This window comes from Lichenostomus cassidix, chromosome Z (assembly GCF_008360975.1).
Source record: "Lichenostomus cassidix isolate B80296 chromosome Z, HeHo_3.0, whole genome shotgun sequence".
Classification (NCBI taxonomy): domain Eukaryota; kingdom Metazoa; phylum Chordata; class Aves; order Passeriformes; family Meliphagidae; genus Lichenostomus; species Lichenostomus cassidix.
The window spans coordinates 32,956,495-32,978,747 of NC_139511.1; the positions used below are offsets into that span (position 1 = coordinate 32,956,495).

Here is a 22,253-nt window from a genome sequence, read left to right on the forward strand (position 1 = left end):
GTTACCAATGTAGGTGTTGATAGAATGCATTAGCAAGAATTTAAACTCTCCGCATTACCATAAGTACAAGTTAGACTGATGATTGAGAGGATAAAAAAAGGTAACGGAACACCAGCACTTCCTGATAACCTGAGTGGTGACTTTGAACCCCTCTTGTCATTTTTGCTGCATTTTTTTTGCTGGACTTTTTCTGTTCTTTCACATAATAAAGAAGTGACTGTTCTCAACAGTTAATTGACAGAAGATGAAATATTAATTCTTTTTTTTTGTTTTCATTTTGTCCAGTATGATATTTTTAATAAGCTAGCTTCAGTTCTGTGTATCATGTCTGTACTGAGTAAAGTTTTGTCTTAGTGTCAATAGTGAATGTGAGCTTTAGTTACAGAATCTAAACAGACTACAATACCTCTTACCTTTGTATGCAACTTCTAGGCTTAAAACATGGGGATATTAAAATGGCCTTTGAAGTGGCTGATAGTAAGGACTACTCAATGGTAATGAAATCCCTATCTATGACAGTTCTGACAGAATATTTTATTGGTGTAATACTATAGATTATTTTTTTATCCATCTTTAGATTTTCATAAACAGGCGACATACAAAGAATTGCTACCAAATAGCAATCAGCATTTGCAAGAATAAGCTTCATCACTTCTTTGAGGCTAAAAGAACTAAGCATGATTGTTACACTAAAATTTGCTTATTAAAACTTTTTAATAAACAAATTCTAAATACATTAACTGCTTAACTTTAAAAACTTTATCTGCTTAACCTTGATCGCCTTTTTGAGAATAAGAATTTTAAAATGTTTAAGGATTTTAAAAGAACTTCTAAATAGGTTGTTTTCTTGTTTCTTGAAGCTTTTGCTATTTGCTGCATTTTTGTTTTTCAGTCATCTTCCTGCTTTTTTTCCTTCATTTTTCAGGACAGACACCAAAACTAAATGCATTGTTCGTGGCTTGAAAATTACCTAAGCAGTGAGTGTTTGCTTTAATATGATGGTACAAATTAATTTGATTCATTTGATGATGACAATGACAGTGAAAATGTAATGACCTTTTTCCTTGGTCCATAGTGCTGGTGAATGCTAAGTGTAAGTTGAGGTCTGTGGAAACATGTAAATATTCAAGGTGTCAATGATCAATTCTAAGTACAGAAGGCCAGTTTTTCCATTTTAATATTTTTTTCCAAATTGAAACCATAAAGTTTATGTGTGGGTAAGATGTCACAGCTGCATTGTCAGACATGCTGGGGTTACAGGCCAAAAATGGAAATATTTTTTGAATACTAAGAGGTGAAGACAATGGAAGAGAGTGGTGTTTTTTACAAAGGTGGAATTTGGTAGTATTTGAGGGGCCTTCAATTTGAGCAAAAAACACAAGTGCTCATTAGGTGCCAGTTAAGAGTAACAAGTTATGACTGCAAGGTGCTGCAGTGAAGAAAATAGCAGGATCCTAGCTATCATTAGTAATGAGACTAATCAATTGTTAGAAGTTAATTCTGTCTCCAGAATTGTTGCTCACCTGTTGTTGGCCCCTTCACAGTCTAGGCAAATGCACACTGGAGAATGGTGAGCTTGTACTGCAAATTGTCGCATGATTAGAAACTGCTCTTGCAAGATAAAATGGTGTCTTATGGCAAAATTAGATGCAACTGTGAATCACAGAGAAACTAGAAAATGAGTGAAGTTATATACACTTTTTGCTACCTGGGGAAGAATTTCTTAAGTATTCACACATCTTCATATAAATACATTTTTTATGCTTGGCTAAGAAAAGAGATCACAGAATCACAGAATATCCTGATTTGGAAGAGGCCCACAAAAATAATCAAAGTCCATCTCCTTGACCTGCACAGAACAGCCACAAGAATCTCACTATGTGCCCAAGAGCATTGTCCAAACACTCTTTGAGCTCTGTCAGGTTGGTGCTGTGACCGCTTCCCTAGGAGCCTGTTCCAATGCCCAGACATCCTCTGGGTGAAGAACCTTTTCCTAATATCCAACAACATCAGGCCATTCCCTCAGGTCTTGTCACTGGTCACCACAGAGAAGAGATCACAGGAAGACTGCAATTGTAGACTGCAATTAGGTCTCCCCTCAGTCTCCCCCAGGCTGAACAGACCAAGTGACCTCAGCTGTTCTTCATATGGCTTCCGCTCTAGAGTCTTCACCATCACCATTACTCTCATACCATTACTCTCATCTGGATACTCTCTTAACTTTGTATTCTTTTTAAATTGTGGCACCCAAAGCTGCCCCTAGCACTCAAGGTGAGGCTGCCCCAGTGCAGAGCAGAGCAGGACAATCCCTTCCTTTGCCCAGCTGGCAATGCTGTGCCTGATGCACCCCAGGACAGGGTTGGCCCTCCTGGCTGCCAGGGCACTGCTGACTCTGATTCAATTTGCCCTCGACAAGGATCCCCAGGATCCCTTTCTGTGGAACTGCTTTCTAGCATCTCATTCCGCAGTTTGGCTGTACACCCAGGGTTGCCCTGTCCCAGGAGCAGAATCCAGCACTTTTCCTTATTAAATGCCATGTGGTTGGTGATTGCCCAGCCCTCAGATTTGTCTCTCTTCAGGGCCTTTCTGCCTTCAAGGGAGTTGACAGCTCCTCCCACTGGCCAACTTAGTATGTCTTTGAGTCCTGAATGCAAGTAATTTATGGATATATTGAGATTTATGGAGATATTATGGAGATACTGGGCCTAAAGTGGAGTCTTGGGGAACCCCAGTAGCAACCAGTCATCAGCCCGGTGTAAGCCCACATTAGCTGTTGAAAGCAGCTAGCCAATAACCTCTCCACAACCTTCTAACAGTTTTGACCAGAGATAAAGGGTGGTATCAAACGGCAGGGTTTGAACAAGTCTTTGCCACTTCAAGTCTTAAAAGAAAAAATACTGGAAGTGCAGCATCTGTGTACTGCTTTAGCCAAAGAGATTCTTTGTGCAACCAGCAGGGCAGAAGAAATATTTAGTGAGCTAACTCATGGGTGAAGGAGTTTTTGTTGTAACAGGTGGCAAAATGGCAGCAAAACGTTTGCCTTTGGGGTAGTTTACTGTGGAACTGTTCTTGGGCAGCATGAAACTTGCATAATGCCAAAGCTGTTTAACATTTGAATATCTTACTTGGTGACTGAAGGGACTGGCAGACACAGTAAGTAAGAGTAGTCTCAGAAGAACCTTAGACTGCTAGTGCACAACACTGTGTGTTTGTCTATCACCCATTAAAAGGAGTATTGATGTATTTGAGGTAACAAGTCAAGGAAGAGGACATAATGTCCCCATGAAGACAGGCTACATGAATTCACATAGAAGTACTTAAATTAACAAGCTTATTTTATTGGATGCTGAATGATTAAGTTGATGTTTCCCAATTGTCTGCACTCAAATGTCTAAGCAATATGCTCAGCAGCTAGTATAGATATTTTGGTCAGTTAAATTTACTCATTTTTATAAATTCTGCCTCTACTTGAAATGTCTCAACTACAGAGAGATGACTGGAATGGAAATATATATTATTACTTTGACGTGGTAATTGTTGTACTTCCCACAGTATAGCTTATTAGGAAAAGTGCCCTGCAGCAGAAATAATATCTTTCTTGTGTTAAATGAAAATGTTCCACCATTTCTGGTAAGTAAAAATAAATAGAAATGCGTATTTTTATGATATGACAGAGAAAATACACCGCTTTTTTCCCCCTCACTGCGTTTCAAGTTTTTTTATACCAGCAAAGATGTATCGTGTGAATGACACTCCATGAAAAAACATGTTTGGCATTGAAGCAAATGCAGTTAAACTTCACCTGCAACTGCTTTTTTAAAGACATGTATATGTACATGTACATGTATATGTATAGGTATATGTATATGTATTTGTATATGTATGTGTATGTGTGTGTGTATATTTTGTTTAGGGATCTGCAAAAAGAAGCTCATACTCTTGCGTATTATCAACAGCTGAAATTTGTGATACTGAAGCTTGAGCTCACGGATGTTGGCTTGCCAGAGAAGTCTTCATCAAGTGATTACAGTGATCTAGCATGCTGTCAGTTCAGTCATGTAGGGAAAGAAAAACTTTTAAGGCTAGTAATGACATCACATGTTCTTTCCCTTGTATTTATGGTCAGTTAAAATTGTAGGTATTGTTTTTTAATTTTGAAAATATACATCTATTTAATATTAGTTTTTAATTTGTGTTAAAACTTTTTTTAAGTACTAATATCACATTTATCATTAGCATGGGAGAATCCTTAAAACAGAATATAAGGGAACAATTTAACACTCTGAAATAGTTTGACTTTACTATTTTTTTATGTATGAGCACATGAAATGTGACAAATGAAATAATTTTACTCATGCTTGTGTCATTACCTTCAAAATTCAGATCCTGGATGGGTTTCTGTCTGGCATAGGGGTACTGCTACCCAGAGTTTCTGAAAAGTAATAGGTTGCTTTGTGGCAGCACTTCATTAAACTAATGGTTTGCAAGGTGGTCTTTGATTAGACAGAAATATTTTGCTTGTTTGCAGTATTAGCCAGGTAAGCTCTCTAGCACCAGTTCTATAGAGAGCAACTAAATCATAAGGCATCCCATGCAAATTTGGTGCACTGTGTAATGACAATTTTGAGTACACAGAATCCCTGCTTCATGGGAGTGACAATGTTGATTTCCAGTGCAATCACAGTTTCACTTGTTTTGTGTATTTATTACTGCTGATGCTCACCCCATAAGGGAGGTGAACTGATGATCTCATTGTGTGCATAAATTATTGTGTTTGATCTGGCTGTACACCCTTTTAGCCAGGTAAACCATATACAAACCTGATACTGTAGGATTAGAGCATTATTTAATTTTCTGATCCTAATCCAGAAACTGTAGCTAAGACCAGTTGTGCTGAGCATTGATGTTGCTTTTTATCAGCGTACAAGTGTGTCTAATTCTGGAGGGAGGTGTGAGCCCCCTTGGCCAGCTGAACAATGCTGAATCTCTCAAGGTCTATCCAGCCTACTTGTTTCCTTTTCCTTGGGTTTTGGCCTTTTTCACTGATGTAAGCAAGACAAGATTTACTTTTTTGAGATTTGTCAAAAGTTCCTGAGAAACTCGAGGGACATGAGCAAATTGGTGTTGAATATTTTGTGCAGTCCTGTTGTTATTAACTGCTGCATTGGTTGGCTTGAAAACTGTAATATGGGAGGCAACTGCAGTATAAAAGCTAGATCAAGAAACAGTACTTTTACCCTCAGGCAGGTGGTTGTGTCTTTGACCCAATATAGCTTCTTTAATCATTTAGCTACACAGCAGATCTGAGAAGGCTCCAGATGGAGACTGAACCTACGACCCCCTGACATAAAAACATCTATGATACCAATTACACCATCTGTTGGTCATAAAACCACATTCTCTATCTTTTCTTGGCTCTTGTGTTATACAAAAGCTGAAGGGTGATATTTGGAGCTGTTTGAGTTTATCCATGCAATTTAATGCAGAACACATTTTTTCACAGAGAGGGAGAACAAAGCACAATAGCACTAAAGTTCAATTTACATTCTCAGTCAGTGAAAACAAAAATGAAAATAAAAACCAGTTGTCTGAGTCATTATTTATACCCAAACTATGGCTTCAATTGTAGTCTTTTCACAGTTTTTGTGATTAAAAAAATCTCTAAAGAACAACTTCTACCACTATTGTTCCAGCTTCTGAGGGCCCTGATTTGAAACAAGATCTGTAATTGTAAATAGGAAATTATGGCAGCATTGAGGAACATGCAGATCACATTATTAGCAAGTATATGCCTAATAGGGTTTTTTGTTGGGTGGTAGTGTTTGGAAATGTGTATTATCCGAGTGTGGAGTACTGGAAAGCTGGAGATTTAACCACTCTGCTCCATGTACCTACAGAATTCCTCTGGATATAAGTCCTTCCTGTCTGAACTTTCTTCTCAGGCTGATCAAACTATTATTCTGAAATGCTTAATAGACTTTGAAATGGCATCTCAAATTTTTCCTCTTATCAGTAAAATAGTTAGCCCTAGGTGATTTATTGTGGTCATTAAAATAAGGAATCAGGTACTGAAATACAAGATGTTGTGTATTAGGAGTAAAACTGATGGCATATGTCCATCAAAGCAAGGAAATAAGAGGAAGTGTGTTACTGGTGCAAAATGGGTAACTCAGGTGAGGAAAAATTAACATCTTTAGGAATATTTTGTTCATATATTAAAAATTTCAGTCTTCTGTACAGTTTGACTGGACTGTAGTTCTAGGTAGTAATCACTACTTTTGGACACTATATCATTGAATTCCCTAACTGCTTTTGCATATATTGTCTTACAGCAAAGAGAATTTGGATATCTTTCTTACCATATGGTGGTGTGTTGGTAGGTAGTGAAAAAGAACAGAAAGCTACTGCCAGAGATGCATATTACCTACTCATTCTGGTACCATGTCTGATGGATGGTTCTGTGCTTTGTGGTCAATAAAGTCCCTACAAGATGGGTTTTTAAGGAACTTTGTTCTCTAATACCATCATTTATCTGTCTAACACAAAAATAAATGTTCGCTATATTATACCAGGGGCCTAGATATACAGCAGGCAGCGAAAATAATTCTTAAGAGAAAGTCCAAAATCTCCACACCTGGCTGGTCCTTTTATGTTACAGATACTGTCTTCCTATGCTGAGACTGAAGTAGTGAATAATTTTTTATTACTGCACCATCATTATTTTTCAATAAACCATAGTTTTCTTTCAAAAACAATAAATAATCCATATAAATGGAAGGGAAAGGGTTGAGAACTGAAATTGCCAAGTTTCTGTAGAGTCTTTGTCATTGGCTAAACATTTGAGTTTTCTATTTCGAGGTATTCCTTTTGTGTACATCTCCATAGGGATAAATCACAGACCTGGCAAATACAACTGGCTGTACTGGAGACAAAAAGAAGAAGTGAAAAAGTGCATGCCAATCAGTGGGATAGATAAAGGTACAAAAGCACAATTCAGATACTTTGTACTTCTGCCATCAGAAGAGCTGGGCATCTGCTCACCAGAACATTTATCCTTGGCTAATACTATCATGTCCCTTAAAGAAAGGTATTTTCATTATTTGTGATAGGATCTATACTTGATGGTGACTATGTAATGATATAAAATAAAAATAATGATGATTTTTGTCAGTTCAGACTCAACTTTATTGTATTTGTTTTCATAAACAAACTCATTCATCAGTGTTTGTTCATGTCAGTGAAAATCACTTTTTTTCTGGTGGTAGAATTTAGCATTTCAATGTGGTCACAGAGTGATATGGTATTATTTTATGTGTTAATGATAAGATCCATCTTGCTGTTTTTATAAAAATTATATTGGAAAATATCTCAAAAGGCCCCGTAATCTGTTTTGAAGCACAATCAAGGACATACCAATAGTCAGTGGAAAAGTTTGGTCTTAACCTGATACTAGAACACTCCTGCTGAGCACAGTTAATAAAACACTAATCATACTGGATCCAGGTCTGTCTGCCTAGGAACTTCTTATCAGATTCCTGTCTACAGCAGACTAAGGAACACCCTCAAGAAAGATGACTTTACCTAATTTAAGAGCATCTTTTCTGCTTCTTAAGATCTTGATAATCTCAAATGTGCAAAAAGACATTTTTATTAGTCAAATCCTGCAGTGCTGATCTCATTTCCTTTACTTAATATCACTACAAATATTCCAGAATATATTTTACTATCTGAAATATCCTTCTTGTAGTTCTTTCCATGTTTGGAAACATTGTATGCTATATATTAAGGTATTCTCTTATGGTTCCACATTACTTTTTGGCTCTCAATATATTAGAATTAATGCAACTAAAGCTTGGCAGAGAAGGCTTCTCTACTTGAGTGGAAAAGGAAGGATTTGTTTTTATGTACATGAATATCAGTCTTCTGAAGTGCAGACTGAATGTCAAAGTGATATGAGTTTTGATATCCTGATCAGAGATGCAGGTTTTATTTCTGTTACTGTCACAATTTCCATAAAATTTTGACCAATGTCCCCATGGATTCTTCATCTCTAAAACATTGTTAACACAGCTTCTTTAATTTTGGCTTGCATATATTAATGTTTTCATAAGACTCTGAAAACCTCTGGACCAATAAATTATGTAGGATAAAATATTTGTTGTGACACAGATCTCTATTTTCAAGTCTTGTGTCTGCTGTGTAATTTATAGTACATCTTTAGATCTCTTTTGGAAAGAACTGTTTCATCTGAACTCCATAACTTCTGACAGACCTGTCTAAATATCAAATTATAGCAACACTGATAGTAAAACTTTAAATAAATTTGAATATGGCAGGCTGTGTTGGTTATGGTTATCAGCATATGTGTTTTGGCCAGAAAAGTCTCTTGTAAGGTTTAAGAAGACCAAATAAAGATAGATGGAATAAAACTGTTAGAATTACATTGTGTAAATGTTAATGTAAACATAGATTTCACAGAGGAAAATAGTGAAAAATGACCTGATAAACAGATATGTATTGGGAACTATTTTGCTAATTGGCTATGCATTTTAATCTAAGTTCAGTGCCATCAGATTGCACCACGTGTTCCTATAAATGGTAGTTTCAAAAAATGTAAGCTGCAGTATTTAATCCCTTTTTTGGAAGGTATGCATGTTTTTGTTTATATAGAAGTTGGTTGTATTACTTTTTTTAGGCATGTCTGATTAAAATTTGCTAAGAAGGTTGTAGAATAGTTCCCAGGTGGATACTAAGTTTCTTTTTATAACATTTCAGATTTTATTGTTCCCATAAGTTTTCAACTTCATTCAAACCTTTGTTTCAAGTCTTCCCAACCAATTTTAGTTATGATTGTTCAAATCTTCTTTGTAATACATTGCATCAGATTTTAAAGCAAATGCTGACAGCAACAGTATTTATGCCCTGCATACCAAGCAGATACCACATGGTTTGAATAACGGGCACCCCTGCTGAGTGTGGATCAAATCAAAATCTTTCATAGTCATGTAAAATGCACTGATAGAAATCTGTCTTTGAATGTGTTTTCTTATTTAAAGATGAATTCTTTTAGAGTTTATCCTGACAGTGACACATGTATGAGATTCCCACTAATGCTAATGAAAGCTGAAAAAGTAGCAGGCTTCATGTGGTCCCAAAAGTCACCCCAACCTTATATACCACTAAAAAACTGAAATAAACCCCATGGATTTTATTGTAGGTAATAGGAAGGCTAACTTTAAAGCTTTAAACATTACAGTTCTTTGGCATTGTTATCAATGCTACGGACAGGAGTTTTTTTAATTAGGCTTTGGCCTAGAACGCTTAACATCAGTTCCTTCTCTTTTATTTAAAATGTTGAAGTTGTAAACTAAAAGAAAACAGAAAAAAGTAAATTTCCAAGAGTAGCAATAACTTAATCATATTGTAGATGAGGAAAATATTAGTGTTTTGGCTAATTTTTTTTGGTGGGAATTTTATTGCCTGTGAATACAGTAACAGAATTTTATGGAATTCCAAATGTAAACAAAAACTGGTGGTAGAAAGAATATGAGCAGATCTCTGTTTTATGTTATCTTCTCCTTACTGCTCTGTTAATTCTATCTGCTTTCTTTTGACTTAATGCCATTGTTTCCAAAGAATTTAAATAAAAAGGAAAAAAAAGTCAGTTTGGGGTACTGGTGGTTACTAGCATTAGAAGATCTTGTAAGGTTCTTTATTTCAATAATATACAAAATCAGTATATTATATATATAGCATCAGTACAAAACCATGTCTGTGGTGCACCATTAATAAAATATCCACTATACAGTTTGTGTGTTCTAGGAACTCAAGCTCTTGTCCACAAAGAAAATTCATCAGTGAGGTTAATATACAAGGAAAGCTGTCGATTTCATACTCATCCCCACTATCTGCAGTTCTGCTAAAAAGTATTGAAGCTACACACACACAATTTTACAGTGGAAAAAATGATTTCTCATTATTTCTTCCACCCAGATGTATTTATTTAGTTATTTTTATTTCTATTGCCATGTGTGACTCAGAAGCTCTCTGCTTCATTGAGGTTCTTTTCAGTATAAGCAGCCCTTTAAGTCACAATATAACAAAATTGTCTACGTCCTTTCCCACCCTTTTAAAAGTACAAATATATATGCTGTCTTCCCCCACTTCCTGTCGAATTAAAAGCTATGCAAGGGTAGAAATGCAGAGGTTAAAATAAATCACCTTCATATGTTTTATGTTACAGACTAGAGCAAATTTTCTACCAAATCAGTCTACGCCTTCTTGTCTGACTTAGCTGCTATTAAATACCAAGTACTTCAGAACAAACCACACAGAGAAATAATATTGCCCTCCATTGTCTTTGTTTTCCCTATTATCCACAACTTGCAGGCAAGAGAAAAAGTGCTCTTCGGATTCTCCACATTTATCTTTGACATTCTCAGAGGACTTCAGTTCAGAGCTGGAAATGAGCTGTCCTTTTCCTCCACTTCATATTTTTCTTAGGGGGTTTGATTCCCACACTGCTTGGTCGTTGCTGAGAACCTGACAGAGGACAGTGGTGCACAGGGTCTAATTTTCACTGGGCCAGCATTGCCTAATGCTAGCTGTTGCACAAGGCAGAGACTGGCACATGCTGGGGACTTTCAGATGAACTCTTCTCCACAAAAATTACACTGGTGTCTCAGAGATATCATCAAGTCTGTGCAATAGCTCAGAGCATCTGAGTCTAATTTAACTGTGCTATTTAATATAATTACAGATTCATTGCAAGAAGTTGGCTGCTGCTGCTATGGTTGGTTGGGAAAGAAAGATATCAAGAAGTGCACATTTGAGAGGCTTTCTGACAAGGCAGGTAGACACTTGTGTAGCACAGCAGCTGATGTGGGGCAAGTAAGATAAGCCTCTATCAAAATCTATGGCTCAGGAATTTCTGCACAACACAGAAACCAAAGTAATTTTTCTCTCCTGTTTGATCTTGGTCAAATTACAGCTGTTGGAGACAACAGTAGTGACTGAACTGATAATCCATCCTTGCCTGTTTGCTCAAAGTGGGAATGTTGACTGATGCCAGATGAGGGGTACAGATCCCTGCAAGCAGGGCCTCAGATTAGGCAGAAATTCAGGCAGAAATTCAGCTTCATAACTGGGACTCAGACCCCAAAGTATATTCTCACAAGTCCTGACTTGAAATAGAACATGGTGTCATCAAAGTAGCTGATCAACTACAAAAACATTGACTCCCTAATAAAAGGTGAAAAAACTTACTTGACTGAAATCCCTTTTCCTCTCTGTGTTGTGTATGGAGACAAGACCTTTGCACCCAGGAGAGTTATCTAATCTGCCCTTAGCTTGAGGCAGTTGCCTATCTCCCTTGGTAGATCAGACTGAGTTTGCAATTAAACATAAGACAAAACATGAATCATTTTTCTAACTATCACTAGTCTCCAATTTTGTTGTGTCTCTTTTGTGAATGAAAGAGACAGAATGTAAAAGGGATGATGATAAGATCATGAAGGCAAAATATATTTAGATAAAGTTTCTCTGCTTGTACACAGAAGAGATGGGACAATTAGGTATTTAAAAACTCACTTTAAGAAAAACAAAGGAGTTCTAAAAGAGGGCTAAAAAAGGCACAAACTCCTTTTTAGAGCTGTGTAGCAACTATTTAGATTGCTCCAATTCCAGTAAAAGGAATGAGAAGAAGTAGAGAGCCTCTTTAAGTAAACATCTCACTTTTCTGTTTTGTTTTGGTGAATTTTTCTTGTAAAGTATGTATTTATGGGACTGGTGCACAGACAAAAAGAAGGAAAAAATACTATATGGAAGGTAGTAACACTGCAAAGTCAAACGGATTTGATAGGCAATTCAGACACATTGCAACCTTGTAATTGGATATAATGAAAAAGAGTATTTAAAAACAATTTTACTTGTTAGCATTACATGGCTTTTGACAGAAGACAACCTCAGTGATTCATGTGGGAGTTAGGAACACAATTTTTGGTTTTGTTCCAGGTGATTTTCTTTGCAATTACTCTGAGGAGAAAAGTTGTCTTTAAAACATTTCAAAAGTACAATCCAGTGTAACCACATATTCTTTAGTGTATTTCAGTGTGAAGTCTTTATTGTCTATACTGTCAACTAGTTGTGTGTGTGTGAAGTAGTTTTATTCAGCCTCGTACATCTCTTTGAGCCCAAGTCACTCTCTCTATGTTTTCCATTCCTAAAGCATAATATTCTGTGAATACTGTAGAACATTATAAGCTTATGGTTTCCCAAATATTTTAATATTCATCAATATCCCGAGTTTCTTTCTCATATGTTTTGGAGTCCAGGGAGAGAAGGGGGAAGGAGAAGATTTTTATTTTACCACATGACCAATTCCTGCTGCAGGATTGCACCATATTTAGCCTGCCTCTTCTAGGCTGTCTGTTGTCTGTTTGGGGGCTTTTCTGGCACTCCAAAAGAGAGTGGAAAGAAACTTCATGTCTCTAACATAAGAAAAAAAATTGTGCTGCTGACTTCTGGTTTCCACAAAAATTTTACCTCTTTCTCAAGTATGTCCATCTGGGTTTTGGGCCTGACCCTCCCAATCATGAAGACTGCCTGTTCTCTAGCTAAGGCTACCCTTAAAAAACAAAACAGTAACAAAAAACCTCACCATAACTGAGTAAAAACAAAAAACAAAACCAAACCCAGACCACACTAAATAAAAAAAATTTAAAAAATTCCTCATCTTCTGTTCTTTCCTCTCTCCCAACTTCCCACACAACTGTCTTTTAGAAACTGACAGGCACATCAAGGCTCTCAAAAGGGCATTCTCCATAGTCAATACCCCTTAGGTGCTGCCTTTTACATTCTTGGTTCAGTTCAGTGTTTGTTTGACACCTTCACATCCAGATGATCTTTCAAAATGAAACACTATATAGCTTTGCCATGACTTGCAAAAATCTGATGCATTTTGAAGTTGAACTGTATTTTTATCTTGCACAGTGTACCAAACTCTGTTTTGGGTCCACTGACATGGTTGTGTCTGCCTCACTGACATAATGTTGTATTTTTGGTCTTGCTTTGGAAACTGTGGTACTTAGCATAGTACCCCAGTACTGTGAGCATGGGTGGTGCATTTATAGTTCTTTATGAACTCTGCAAGTAACTTAGGGTGTTAAGGGTGAATAGACACCCTTTTTTTTACTTTGCAGTCAGTCAAATGTCTGATTGTTGGTGCTCCAATCTGACAGCTAGAACTGTTTTAATTTACATAAGTTAAGCAGCTACAATTTTAGTTGTTCATATGCTATTCACAAAACTGTAGCACTCCAGTGACTTGGGATGGCTGACATAAACAACTAAAATAAATACACATAAGTGTATTTCAGTACAACTAACTAGATGATAATGAAAACTGCATGAAAAAAGAATTTTGGTTTTATGAGTATGAGATTAAGTGCCAAGATCACTCTTTAGTGTAATCATAACAATTTCAAGGAATAACTGAGTCCTAAATTAAATTAAATCAGACACTCATGTTCTTGTTTAATTTATATAGGGAAAACCTAAATCCCAGTCTCTATTCCAATTTTTATCTTCAATAAGACATTCTGTAACTGTTTCATGTGTAGGAATAATGGATAGAGAAGAGAGATGCAGCTTTTCACCCCCCTCTCAGTTTTTGTTACTAGAGAGGATTGAGGGTGCATCAGTCTGCAGACACTGCAGGAAGCTCAAAACTTCAGGTGAGTGTGATTTTATAAGTTAGGGCAATCAGCTCTGGTTTTAGGACTGTTGTCTGCATCCTAACTTAAGAAACAAATGGAACACTTTGTTTATTTTCTCCTGTGGTTCTAGGCATGAGAAATATCCTTGGTGATCTTCTTTTAATAGGAGTGTTGATGGTATGAATGTTTGCAGATTTGTTTATTCTGTGGTGGGTTGGCTCCTGTAGCAGTACTACTTGACATGTTTGTGTAAAATGACCTGGAAACAAAAGCAAAAATGGAGATGGCTCCTGAGCCTATTTAGAAATGGGTTTTGCCTTCTGGAGGTAAAATATTTCCTTCAAAATATTTATTGTAGCTATTTTAATATACACATATATATATCTCAAAATCAGGTATATTTAAAGCACAAGAAACACTGGTCTAAAAGTGTGGACAGAAACCTGGTGGTTTTTTGCTGTAAGTTTTCTTATGAGTATTTTTAACTTGTTTTTTATTTTAATATTCAAAAGGTTCATTAAAAAAAACCCCAAACAACAAAACAACAAGTCACAGAAATGTGCAGGTAGACTGTAAACATGCAGAACTTTTTTTGAATAGATGCTCCAAAACTATTTTGTTTTTGTTCAGTCTTCCACTAACTGTAACATTTATCAGGCAACCAACAGTGTCAGAATTCCTGCACTATGCTCAGTGTGTGGGCAGCCCAGTTGGGCTTACCCTTGTGCCTTCCCACTGCTATCCCAAACTCTCCAGTTTGTTTGCACACAATGGCACAGCTCCAGTCAGTGGAGCAGTGTGTCCGACTTTCCTGCACAGCATATTGTGACCAAGTCACTCCCTGAGGACCCAGATGTTGAAAAGGTTAAGAGCCCAGCTCCTCTTGGAGCTCCTCTTGGAGCTCCTCTAAGCTCCTCTAAACTGCTCTTTGCTGGGCCAATAGACTAAGTCACCTTAGTAGTCTTCCAAAAGGTGCTCTTCAGAAGACAGTGACTAAAATTGTTTGGGTGGTCAGAATCAGGAATGGTTAGTCAAGAATCTCAAGCACTGCAGCAGGAAAGTTTCAGGATCTCTGTGGAAGTGAGCATTCAGCTGCTGTGGCTGGGGCAGTTCTGTAGATGTGTAACTGATCTCACAAGGAATGTTTATACCTAACAGGATTCAGCTGAGAATGAGTGTTCAAGACTAAACAGGTGCATTTTTGCATTACAAATTTGGACTTGAGTGTCTGAATCCTATGTTTGATGCCCAAATCCTTTTTTCAATTTTTGCCCATAGCGGGAATCTGTGTGATATACTTTTATGCTGTGGAAGAAAGCCCAAGAGTTGATCCTGAAAAAGAGAAACATGCAGGTAATGTTTGCAATAATGTTTTCTGTGCTAGTTTCATCGTAAGAATAAAAAGATCAGGTGGGGAATTAAATTTTTGACTAAAAACAGTGTACTAATTAAAACTTATCAAAGCTTGCAAGAGAGTTATAGGAACACTAAGACCTTCAAGTTAGAACCACTTTTAATCTTACACTTTCTTCAAAGTCACTTTTGTTATATTTATTATGAAAGCAGTCACAAATGGCAAAGAAAATCCACCCAAATTCTGTCAGGGATTCCCAAGGCAGTTCAGGCTGAATTCCAGCTTTCCCCATTGCTCTTAACTGCTCCTATCAGGCACATGCCATATGGTCGTGCAAACAAATACGTGCACAGCTTTTTCTTTCTCAAACAGTGACAAAAGAGTTTGGGACCATATGCTGCACAGCACCAGTGATCTCTCTAATGGCTTACACACACAGGGTGAAACAGCTCAAAACGTGCAGTTGTTCCATGCTTTTTTGCTGTACAGATTTTTCTACAGAGCAAGAATTTGTACTGTGGTTTCTTCACTGTAGTGACTTCACTTGCAATGTGTAATTTTGAATAGCAGTTTTTGTCATTAGTGACAAAATAATTTGTGGGTGTGAAGGTGACTCAAATTCTCAATAGCTAACTTGGCCTAGTCATTTAAACTTCATGACACAACCAGTTTCCCCTCCTAAATCAGAAAAATTCTTAACGAACAAAGTTTCCATCAAATGCTAATTTATTCCCAGATGCAAAAGGTGTTTGGATCCATATCTTAGTTATTTTGTGAAGTCTTTGAGACCATCAGAGAAAAAACAAAAATTTTATTTCTTGAGGGGATTATGCAAAATGTAGATTAAGTTATGTAGATGTTTTTATTTCCTATTGAATTTGGAAGGCAAGAAACACAGCTGAACAATCATAAATTTCTGAAGAACATAGAGTTTGAACTTACAACATTTTAGGCAGGTAATCACTGCGTTTTTTAACCATTTATACTTTGTTTTAAAAGTAATAGCACTGTCTCTGTTTTAGTTTCTTGGGGACACTTCTTAATGCTGATTATATTTATCAATGTGCAACCAAAATTTTTTTGTTGATGCACAGTTGAGAGGTGTCTTTAATTAAAAAAAAAAAAAAAGAGGAGAAGGAACTGATCTTCATGACTTGAACTACAAAAAATGGAGGTGGGGTGGATTTGTCAGGTCAGAATTTTGATGCAGAATTTTCTGCTGTTAGGTATACACTGGAAACTATAAAGAAAGAGGGAAGTAGATTTTCTAACATGTCATAGTATACCTAAAACTGCCAAGCTGCTGTAAATCACTGGTGTATATCAGACTTCTCAGCACAGAAAGGAAATTAAAAATGCTCTGGTAGAGAAAGCATCTCCAGTACTATGTGGAGCTCAAGCCACTCATCATCAAGATTAAATCAGACTCCCAAAATTTTGGAGAAATGAGGCAGGAATGTGTGACAGGAAAAAGAATTAGGGTGGTCAGGTAAATTAGGCTGGATAAAGGAACACATAACCGATAATTTCAGGGGAAATGAAAAGATTTCAGGTTTTTTAGGGCAACAGCATAAAGGCTGAGGTGTGATTCTGTCACTTTATGCCATAGAAAGGGGAAGTGGAAAGTTATTTATGTGAAAGGATAGTAGTGGCACAAGGGAGAAGGAGTATAAACTGATCTGAGTACATATAGTCTGGAAATTAGAAGTATGTTCCTAACTATCAAAGAGGCAAAGTCTGGAGCAGCCTTTAATCTAAGGAGTGGGGCTTATAAAAAGGATCATCACTACTTTTACCTTAGGTTTCATATGTTTATGAAAGGGATTATAAAATGTGTTGTTGTGATGGCAAGGGGCTGAAGTCAGTCAGTCCTACATTCCTGCCAAAGAGGGATCAAGACCTCCCTTTCTCATTCTTAGGTGCCAGAAGAATTTTCAATATGGAACTGAAAACTTGAGAGGGAAGAAACAGGGTCCAAAAGGAGGAAGAAAGCATATGCTGTAATGTTTGTCTTTGTTTGCAAAATAAAAAAAAGTAAATTTATTGGAAAATTATTTTCACTGAAATCACTGGGGATTTAGAGCTTGATTTGGGGAAGAACTTACAGGGATTTGTATGTATTCTGTATTAAACAGCATCAAATCTTTAGAAATGAAATCTAAAACAATAGAATTGTATTTGCAAAGAAGATGTCTGATCAGATTTGCTGTTAAATTATAACTTTAAAAGCACAACAACTGATTGGGTGAACTCTATTCTTGGAGATTATATGATGTAGTTCAAAGAAGCCTACTGACATTTCTGCATTATCTTGGAATACTGATTTCTTTGAACCGTGAAGAAAACCCAAACCAACTCAACTCCTCCTTCCCCCCACGGAAAAAAAATCCTAATTTGAAAAGCTTATTTAAATTATGCTCAGACTGCTCTTATTTCTGATAGTAAATAACTTGGAAATATTATGAAACCTTACTGGGAGTAGAATAATTTTCTGCCTGCTGAAGATTGAAAGCAAATTTTACTTTTGACACCCTATGATGAGAGAACTGGTGGAGGGCAAAGTAGATCGCAGTCGTGGTGGCTCTTGGCTCTCGGAGTAAGTGTTGCGGGACTGGCGCCCGAGCGTTTTGGGGACAGGAGAAACTGTGCTCAATCAATTGGTTTTAACGCTGTAGGGGTGCAAAAACTCTTCATTGGGCAGCGAGAAGGAAGGAGGCAAAGGAGAAAAGCAGTAGAGGTTTTGGTAGATATGCCCTTCGCCCGCTTCTTTTTGTTTTATTGGGTAATTTTGTGAGGAAGATTGCAGGCTCCCGAGGCTTTTGGGAGCAAGACTCTCCTTTCAGAGGGGGCCCAAGCCCTGTTGGCTCCTGGTGGTCGTGGAGCGCGGTGAGAACAGTGCGCGGGGACTCGCCCGGGGCCGGGGCTGGAGGCTGCCCCGGCAGAGGGTGCCGCAGCGCAGGCACTGCGCTCCGCCTGTCCGCCCCTCGGCGCCGCTCCCCTCCCCTGTGCCGGGCTTGTCCCGGGTGACGTTCGGATGCTGGGGAAGGCGGAGGAGGAGGCGGGGGAGGAGGAGGAGGAGGGGAAAGGAGCGCAGCTTCCTCCGCCCCCAGTCGGGGACGGTCCGTTAGCGGGAGCGCAGGGCCGGGGCGGCGGTGCCCGGGACGAGTTTGCGGCGGCGCCACCGGAGCCCTCTCGGCCCGCAGGAGCTGTTCCCTGCGGGCTCCCTGCGGGATCTGCGGCCGGGCGGGCAGCATGGACCCCGCGGCGGCGGCGGGACGGCGGGGAGCGGCGGGCCGCCTCCTGCTCCTGCTGGCGGCCGCCTCGCTCCTTCTCCGCGCGGCAGGTAAGGAGCGGGACCCCGCTGCCAGGGAGGATGCTTCTGCTCTTCGAGTAGGGGTTTGTGGGGAGAGGGAAGGCAGGGAAAGCTGCTCTTGTTCCTAGGAGAATTGCGCGTATCCATTTGGGACCGGCGGAGCCGCCAGCATCCCCAGGTGGTGGTTCATGTTGGTTACTTTTTCTTTCTTATATTTTTCTTTTATTTGAATTTTCTTTTATTTTTTTCCTTCTTCCCCTCTTTTTCTTTTCTTTCTTCCTTTCTCTCTCTTTCTTTCCGCCATCCTTTTTGTTTATTTTTTTCCCCATTCTTCTTGGCACAATGGAAACCTGATGTTGTGTTCTTTTTACGAGGGGGCGGGGGTTGGCAGGAGGAGAGGGCAGCTAAAACTTTTACCCGAGCGCATCCCGGCGCCCCTGCCCCACTCTGGCGGCAGGAGCTTCGTGCCTGTTTTCGGCCGGTTCAGCGCTCCGAGGCTGCTTGGTAGCCACTGAGGGGGGGCAGGGTGGAGGGGGAAAGAAGGAGAAAACAAAGGAAAAGTTCGGGGTTTTGTTATTGTCGAGGGTGGATAGCAATGAGTGAAGCCTCCTCCTTCACTCTGCCCGCCCTCTAGCCCTCTTCTCGGAACGGTTATAATAATGTGTTATTATTTGGGACGTTGAGTGTTGCCAGAATCTCAGCGGGAACCAGGAGGGGATTAAAGTTGAGTGGGCGAGGGGGCAGCCGCCGTGCTTGCAGCTCATGGAGACGCGGCGGGGTTTCTTTCTGTGTGTTTTTGGACTTTAGAGGGTCCCATTTTCTCTGTGTACCTGTCCGGCTGTCACGGACTGAGGAGGTCAGACTTTGGGCTCAGGAAACACTAGGACGCGCGGTTCAGTGAGCTCCGCGATTGTTTTTTAGGGCTGAATAAACTGTCGCTATTAACATCTGACCTTGCGCCGCGGCAGCAGCGGTGCGGCTGCTGAACAGATGCCAGTTTGTCCTGCATCTCCGAGGCTAACGCCGTGATTTACAGGGACCTTAGGGAACGTGTGGGGTTGGAGAGGCACGATGGTGTAAGACACAGTTCCTGCAAAAGAAGCCGCATAAACTTTTGGGTTTTTTTTTTTCTTTTTTTTTTTCTTTTTTGGCTTGGTTTTTTAAAAAAAATTTCCCTCCTCCCTCACGCCTGAGTTGTGTGGCGCTTTCAAAGCAGGAAAGGGGAGGCTTAACGTTTTCGTTTTCTCTGGGATGTGAAATGCACCGTCGAGGTAGGAGCTGCCGGATTCAGCTCTTTGATCTTTCATGAAGCCATTCTCTGGAAAATTGCCCTCTCCCCCTCTGCAGCAGATAAACCTTACTCACAAAGTCCTTCCCGGGATTCTTTGCCCAGGGACTGAGGGAGCAGATGACAGGGCTGCACCATTTCCATGCCAGGTTTGTAACCCTTGCCGTTCTCTTCTCACCGGGCAGCGCGGGAGCTCGGCGGGTCAGCAGTGCCTTCCTCCCCCGCCTTTCCTAGCTTTAACTTAATTGCACCGACGTGCTGGAGGAGACCGATGATGTCTTTAAGGAAAAACAGTGATGCTGCAGATTAGAGGGGACTTGTTAATCAATTGCACGTTTGAAAGAGCTTTTCTTCCCTTTGTTGCTTTCGCTAATCCATTTAGCTCTCCCCGGGAGGTGACAGATGCCTATATTTCCTGTTATTCAGCTCCGGGGTCCGAGGTCTTGCCATTTGTTGCCTTACCATGAAGGGAGAGGGCCAGCAGAAAGCTAGAGGTCTGGGAGCTTTCCGGGGCGAGAGCAGGAGGCGGGCGTGTTACAGCTCGCGGATTTGGGGTCAGTTCCCGTCGCGTTTATTTTTCCTAGTGCCTTTATTGCTCCCTTTGAAGAGGCTGCCCCGCTGCTCTGCCCCTCCTGCGGGGTCCCGGGCTCCGGGCATCCCCGGGCGGGGGGGGGCAGCCTGGGCGAGCCTCAGGGAGGATGACGGTCGTTCTCTGATGGTTGTGAGAGGAGATGCCGGGGTTGTGTCTCCATCCCCGCTTTATATCCTTTACCCTGAGAAGCTCGATCTGTGTTTCGAACGCAGCGGGAGCGGGGTGTGCACGGAGTCCCGTGAGCTTCTTTCCTTTCTTCCTTCCTTCGTTCTCTTGCCCCCCGCCGCAGCCCGAGAACACCGGCGCTGGAGCATCTGCCACGGCCAGGCGCTCTCTGCCCTCCCAGAGCCTCCCCACGGCTTCCCGGGGGGCTGCGGGCTCCTGGGACCCTCCTGGCCGGGCGCGGAGCTGCCCACGGGTGGAGCGCCTGGCGCCGGGAAAACGGGGCTGGGAGGATGGCATTGTACCTCCGTCTGCTTTTGTAGGCTGTGGTTCTGCTCTGTCCGCTCAGCACATGATCTCAGGAGACATGTCAAGTTTTAAACCCTCTCGGAGGCAGTATAAAATAATAAATTACCATTAAAAGCGCGTTTGGGGTTTATCTTTTCTAATTTTTTTTTTTTTAGCGCTACCCCATAAACAGGCTCGTGATAATCGTCTCAGCCACCTGTAGAAACTGTGGATACACTCTACTTCGATAGGCATGAAGTTTGAGACTCCATTTTCTTCGCTGAATAAGCAGCACAGTGGTTGAGAGCCCATAATCACAACAATAAATACTTGTGTACTTCTATTGTTAGGGGGTATTCTTCTGTTTAATTAGATTTGCTTAATGGTAAACAGAGTCTTTGTTAATCTACATTTCATCTAAAAATTTATTTTTGAAACTGTTATTTCAGCCTTTTCAGTGTTCATTTACAGAATATGGCCAAGTGAGAGGCAGCAGCAACAAGGATGGTCATTTGTTGGAAATGGTGGTGCACAATGAACTCGGCTTACAGACTTTTGCCCCCTTGCCATTAAATAGGAAGGGATGTTTAATCAACTGGAAGTTAATGCTCACATGACTTGAGAAGTATGAAGAATGCAGCATTTTAAAAAAAAAAACAAAACTCTATTAACAGAATGTCTGGGAATGAAAACATAATGGTAACTCATGGCTATGATTTTGAAAGCCCTGAAGTTTGTAAACATCTACCTAACTTCATAAAGAAAAAACCGGTCTAATTTCTGAGAGTACCTTCTTTGTGGGGAAACTAATACAAGTATGGATTACTTTTGAATGCCTTTAAATGTCTAACTACAAAAAGTTGTAAAATACTTAAATCTTGGAAGATGCGTAAGATTTAGGTATAGCTCCATCCTGACATTTATAAATAAGAGATTCTGCTCTCGAAATTGTATGCACGTCATCTGATAAAAGTCAGTACACCTTCTGAGACGTTTTCAGATAGCTTTTAATAAATGACATTGACCACATTAACTATTTTTAGGTCAAATCTTAATAAAATCTTTTCTAGGGTTAATTAAGTTGTTAAACAGTTTAGTGATGAAGTTTATCATTGGGTCAAGAGTTGACACTGAATTTTTTTTTCCCTTGAGTGTCTCGATTAAATTAAGCTTTTGTAATGGAATTGCACTTTTTTTCCTTAATCTCTTTGTTGCTGTAAATAGCATAGAAATGCAAGATGCTGGAAGAAAAGGACCAGATGAGAGATGAGGCAAATTAATCCTGTTTAGTGAGTTTTCAGTTGTTTGCAGAAAAGCTGATCTTTTTTCTAAACTCACTGCACTTTGTCTAAGGTGTGAATAGCTTTCAGAACTGTCATTGGTATGGAAATACATTTGACCACTAATTAGGAAACTCACAGTCTTACTCCACCAACCAGTGAGAAGGAAGTGTAAAAGGAAAGAATGGTAATAAATACTGAGTTTTGTTTGATAGCTGTGAGAATCTTCTATGTAGAAGATTTGTGGGGTCCTTTGCACAT

General features: G+C 39.6%; 1 protein-coding gene across 1 annotated transcript in view; it reads left to right on the top strand.

Annotated features, from left to right (window-relative positions):
* Nucleotides 1-22,253, top strand: part of ROR2 (ROR family WNT receptor 2) — a 169,732-nt gene that overhangs the window by 388 nt on the left and 147,091 nt on the right. Inside the window, exons 2-4 of the mRNA XM_085043445.1 lie at nt 3,914-4,044; nt 14,994-15,068; nt 18,116-18,412. Of these exons, the coding sequence (XP_084899571.1) occupies nt 3,914-4,044; nt 14,994-15,068; nt 18,116-18,412 (503 nt within the window). The remainder of the gene's footprint in view (nt 1-3,913; nt 4,045-14,993; nt 15,069-18,115; nt 18,413-22,253) is intronic.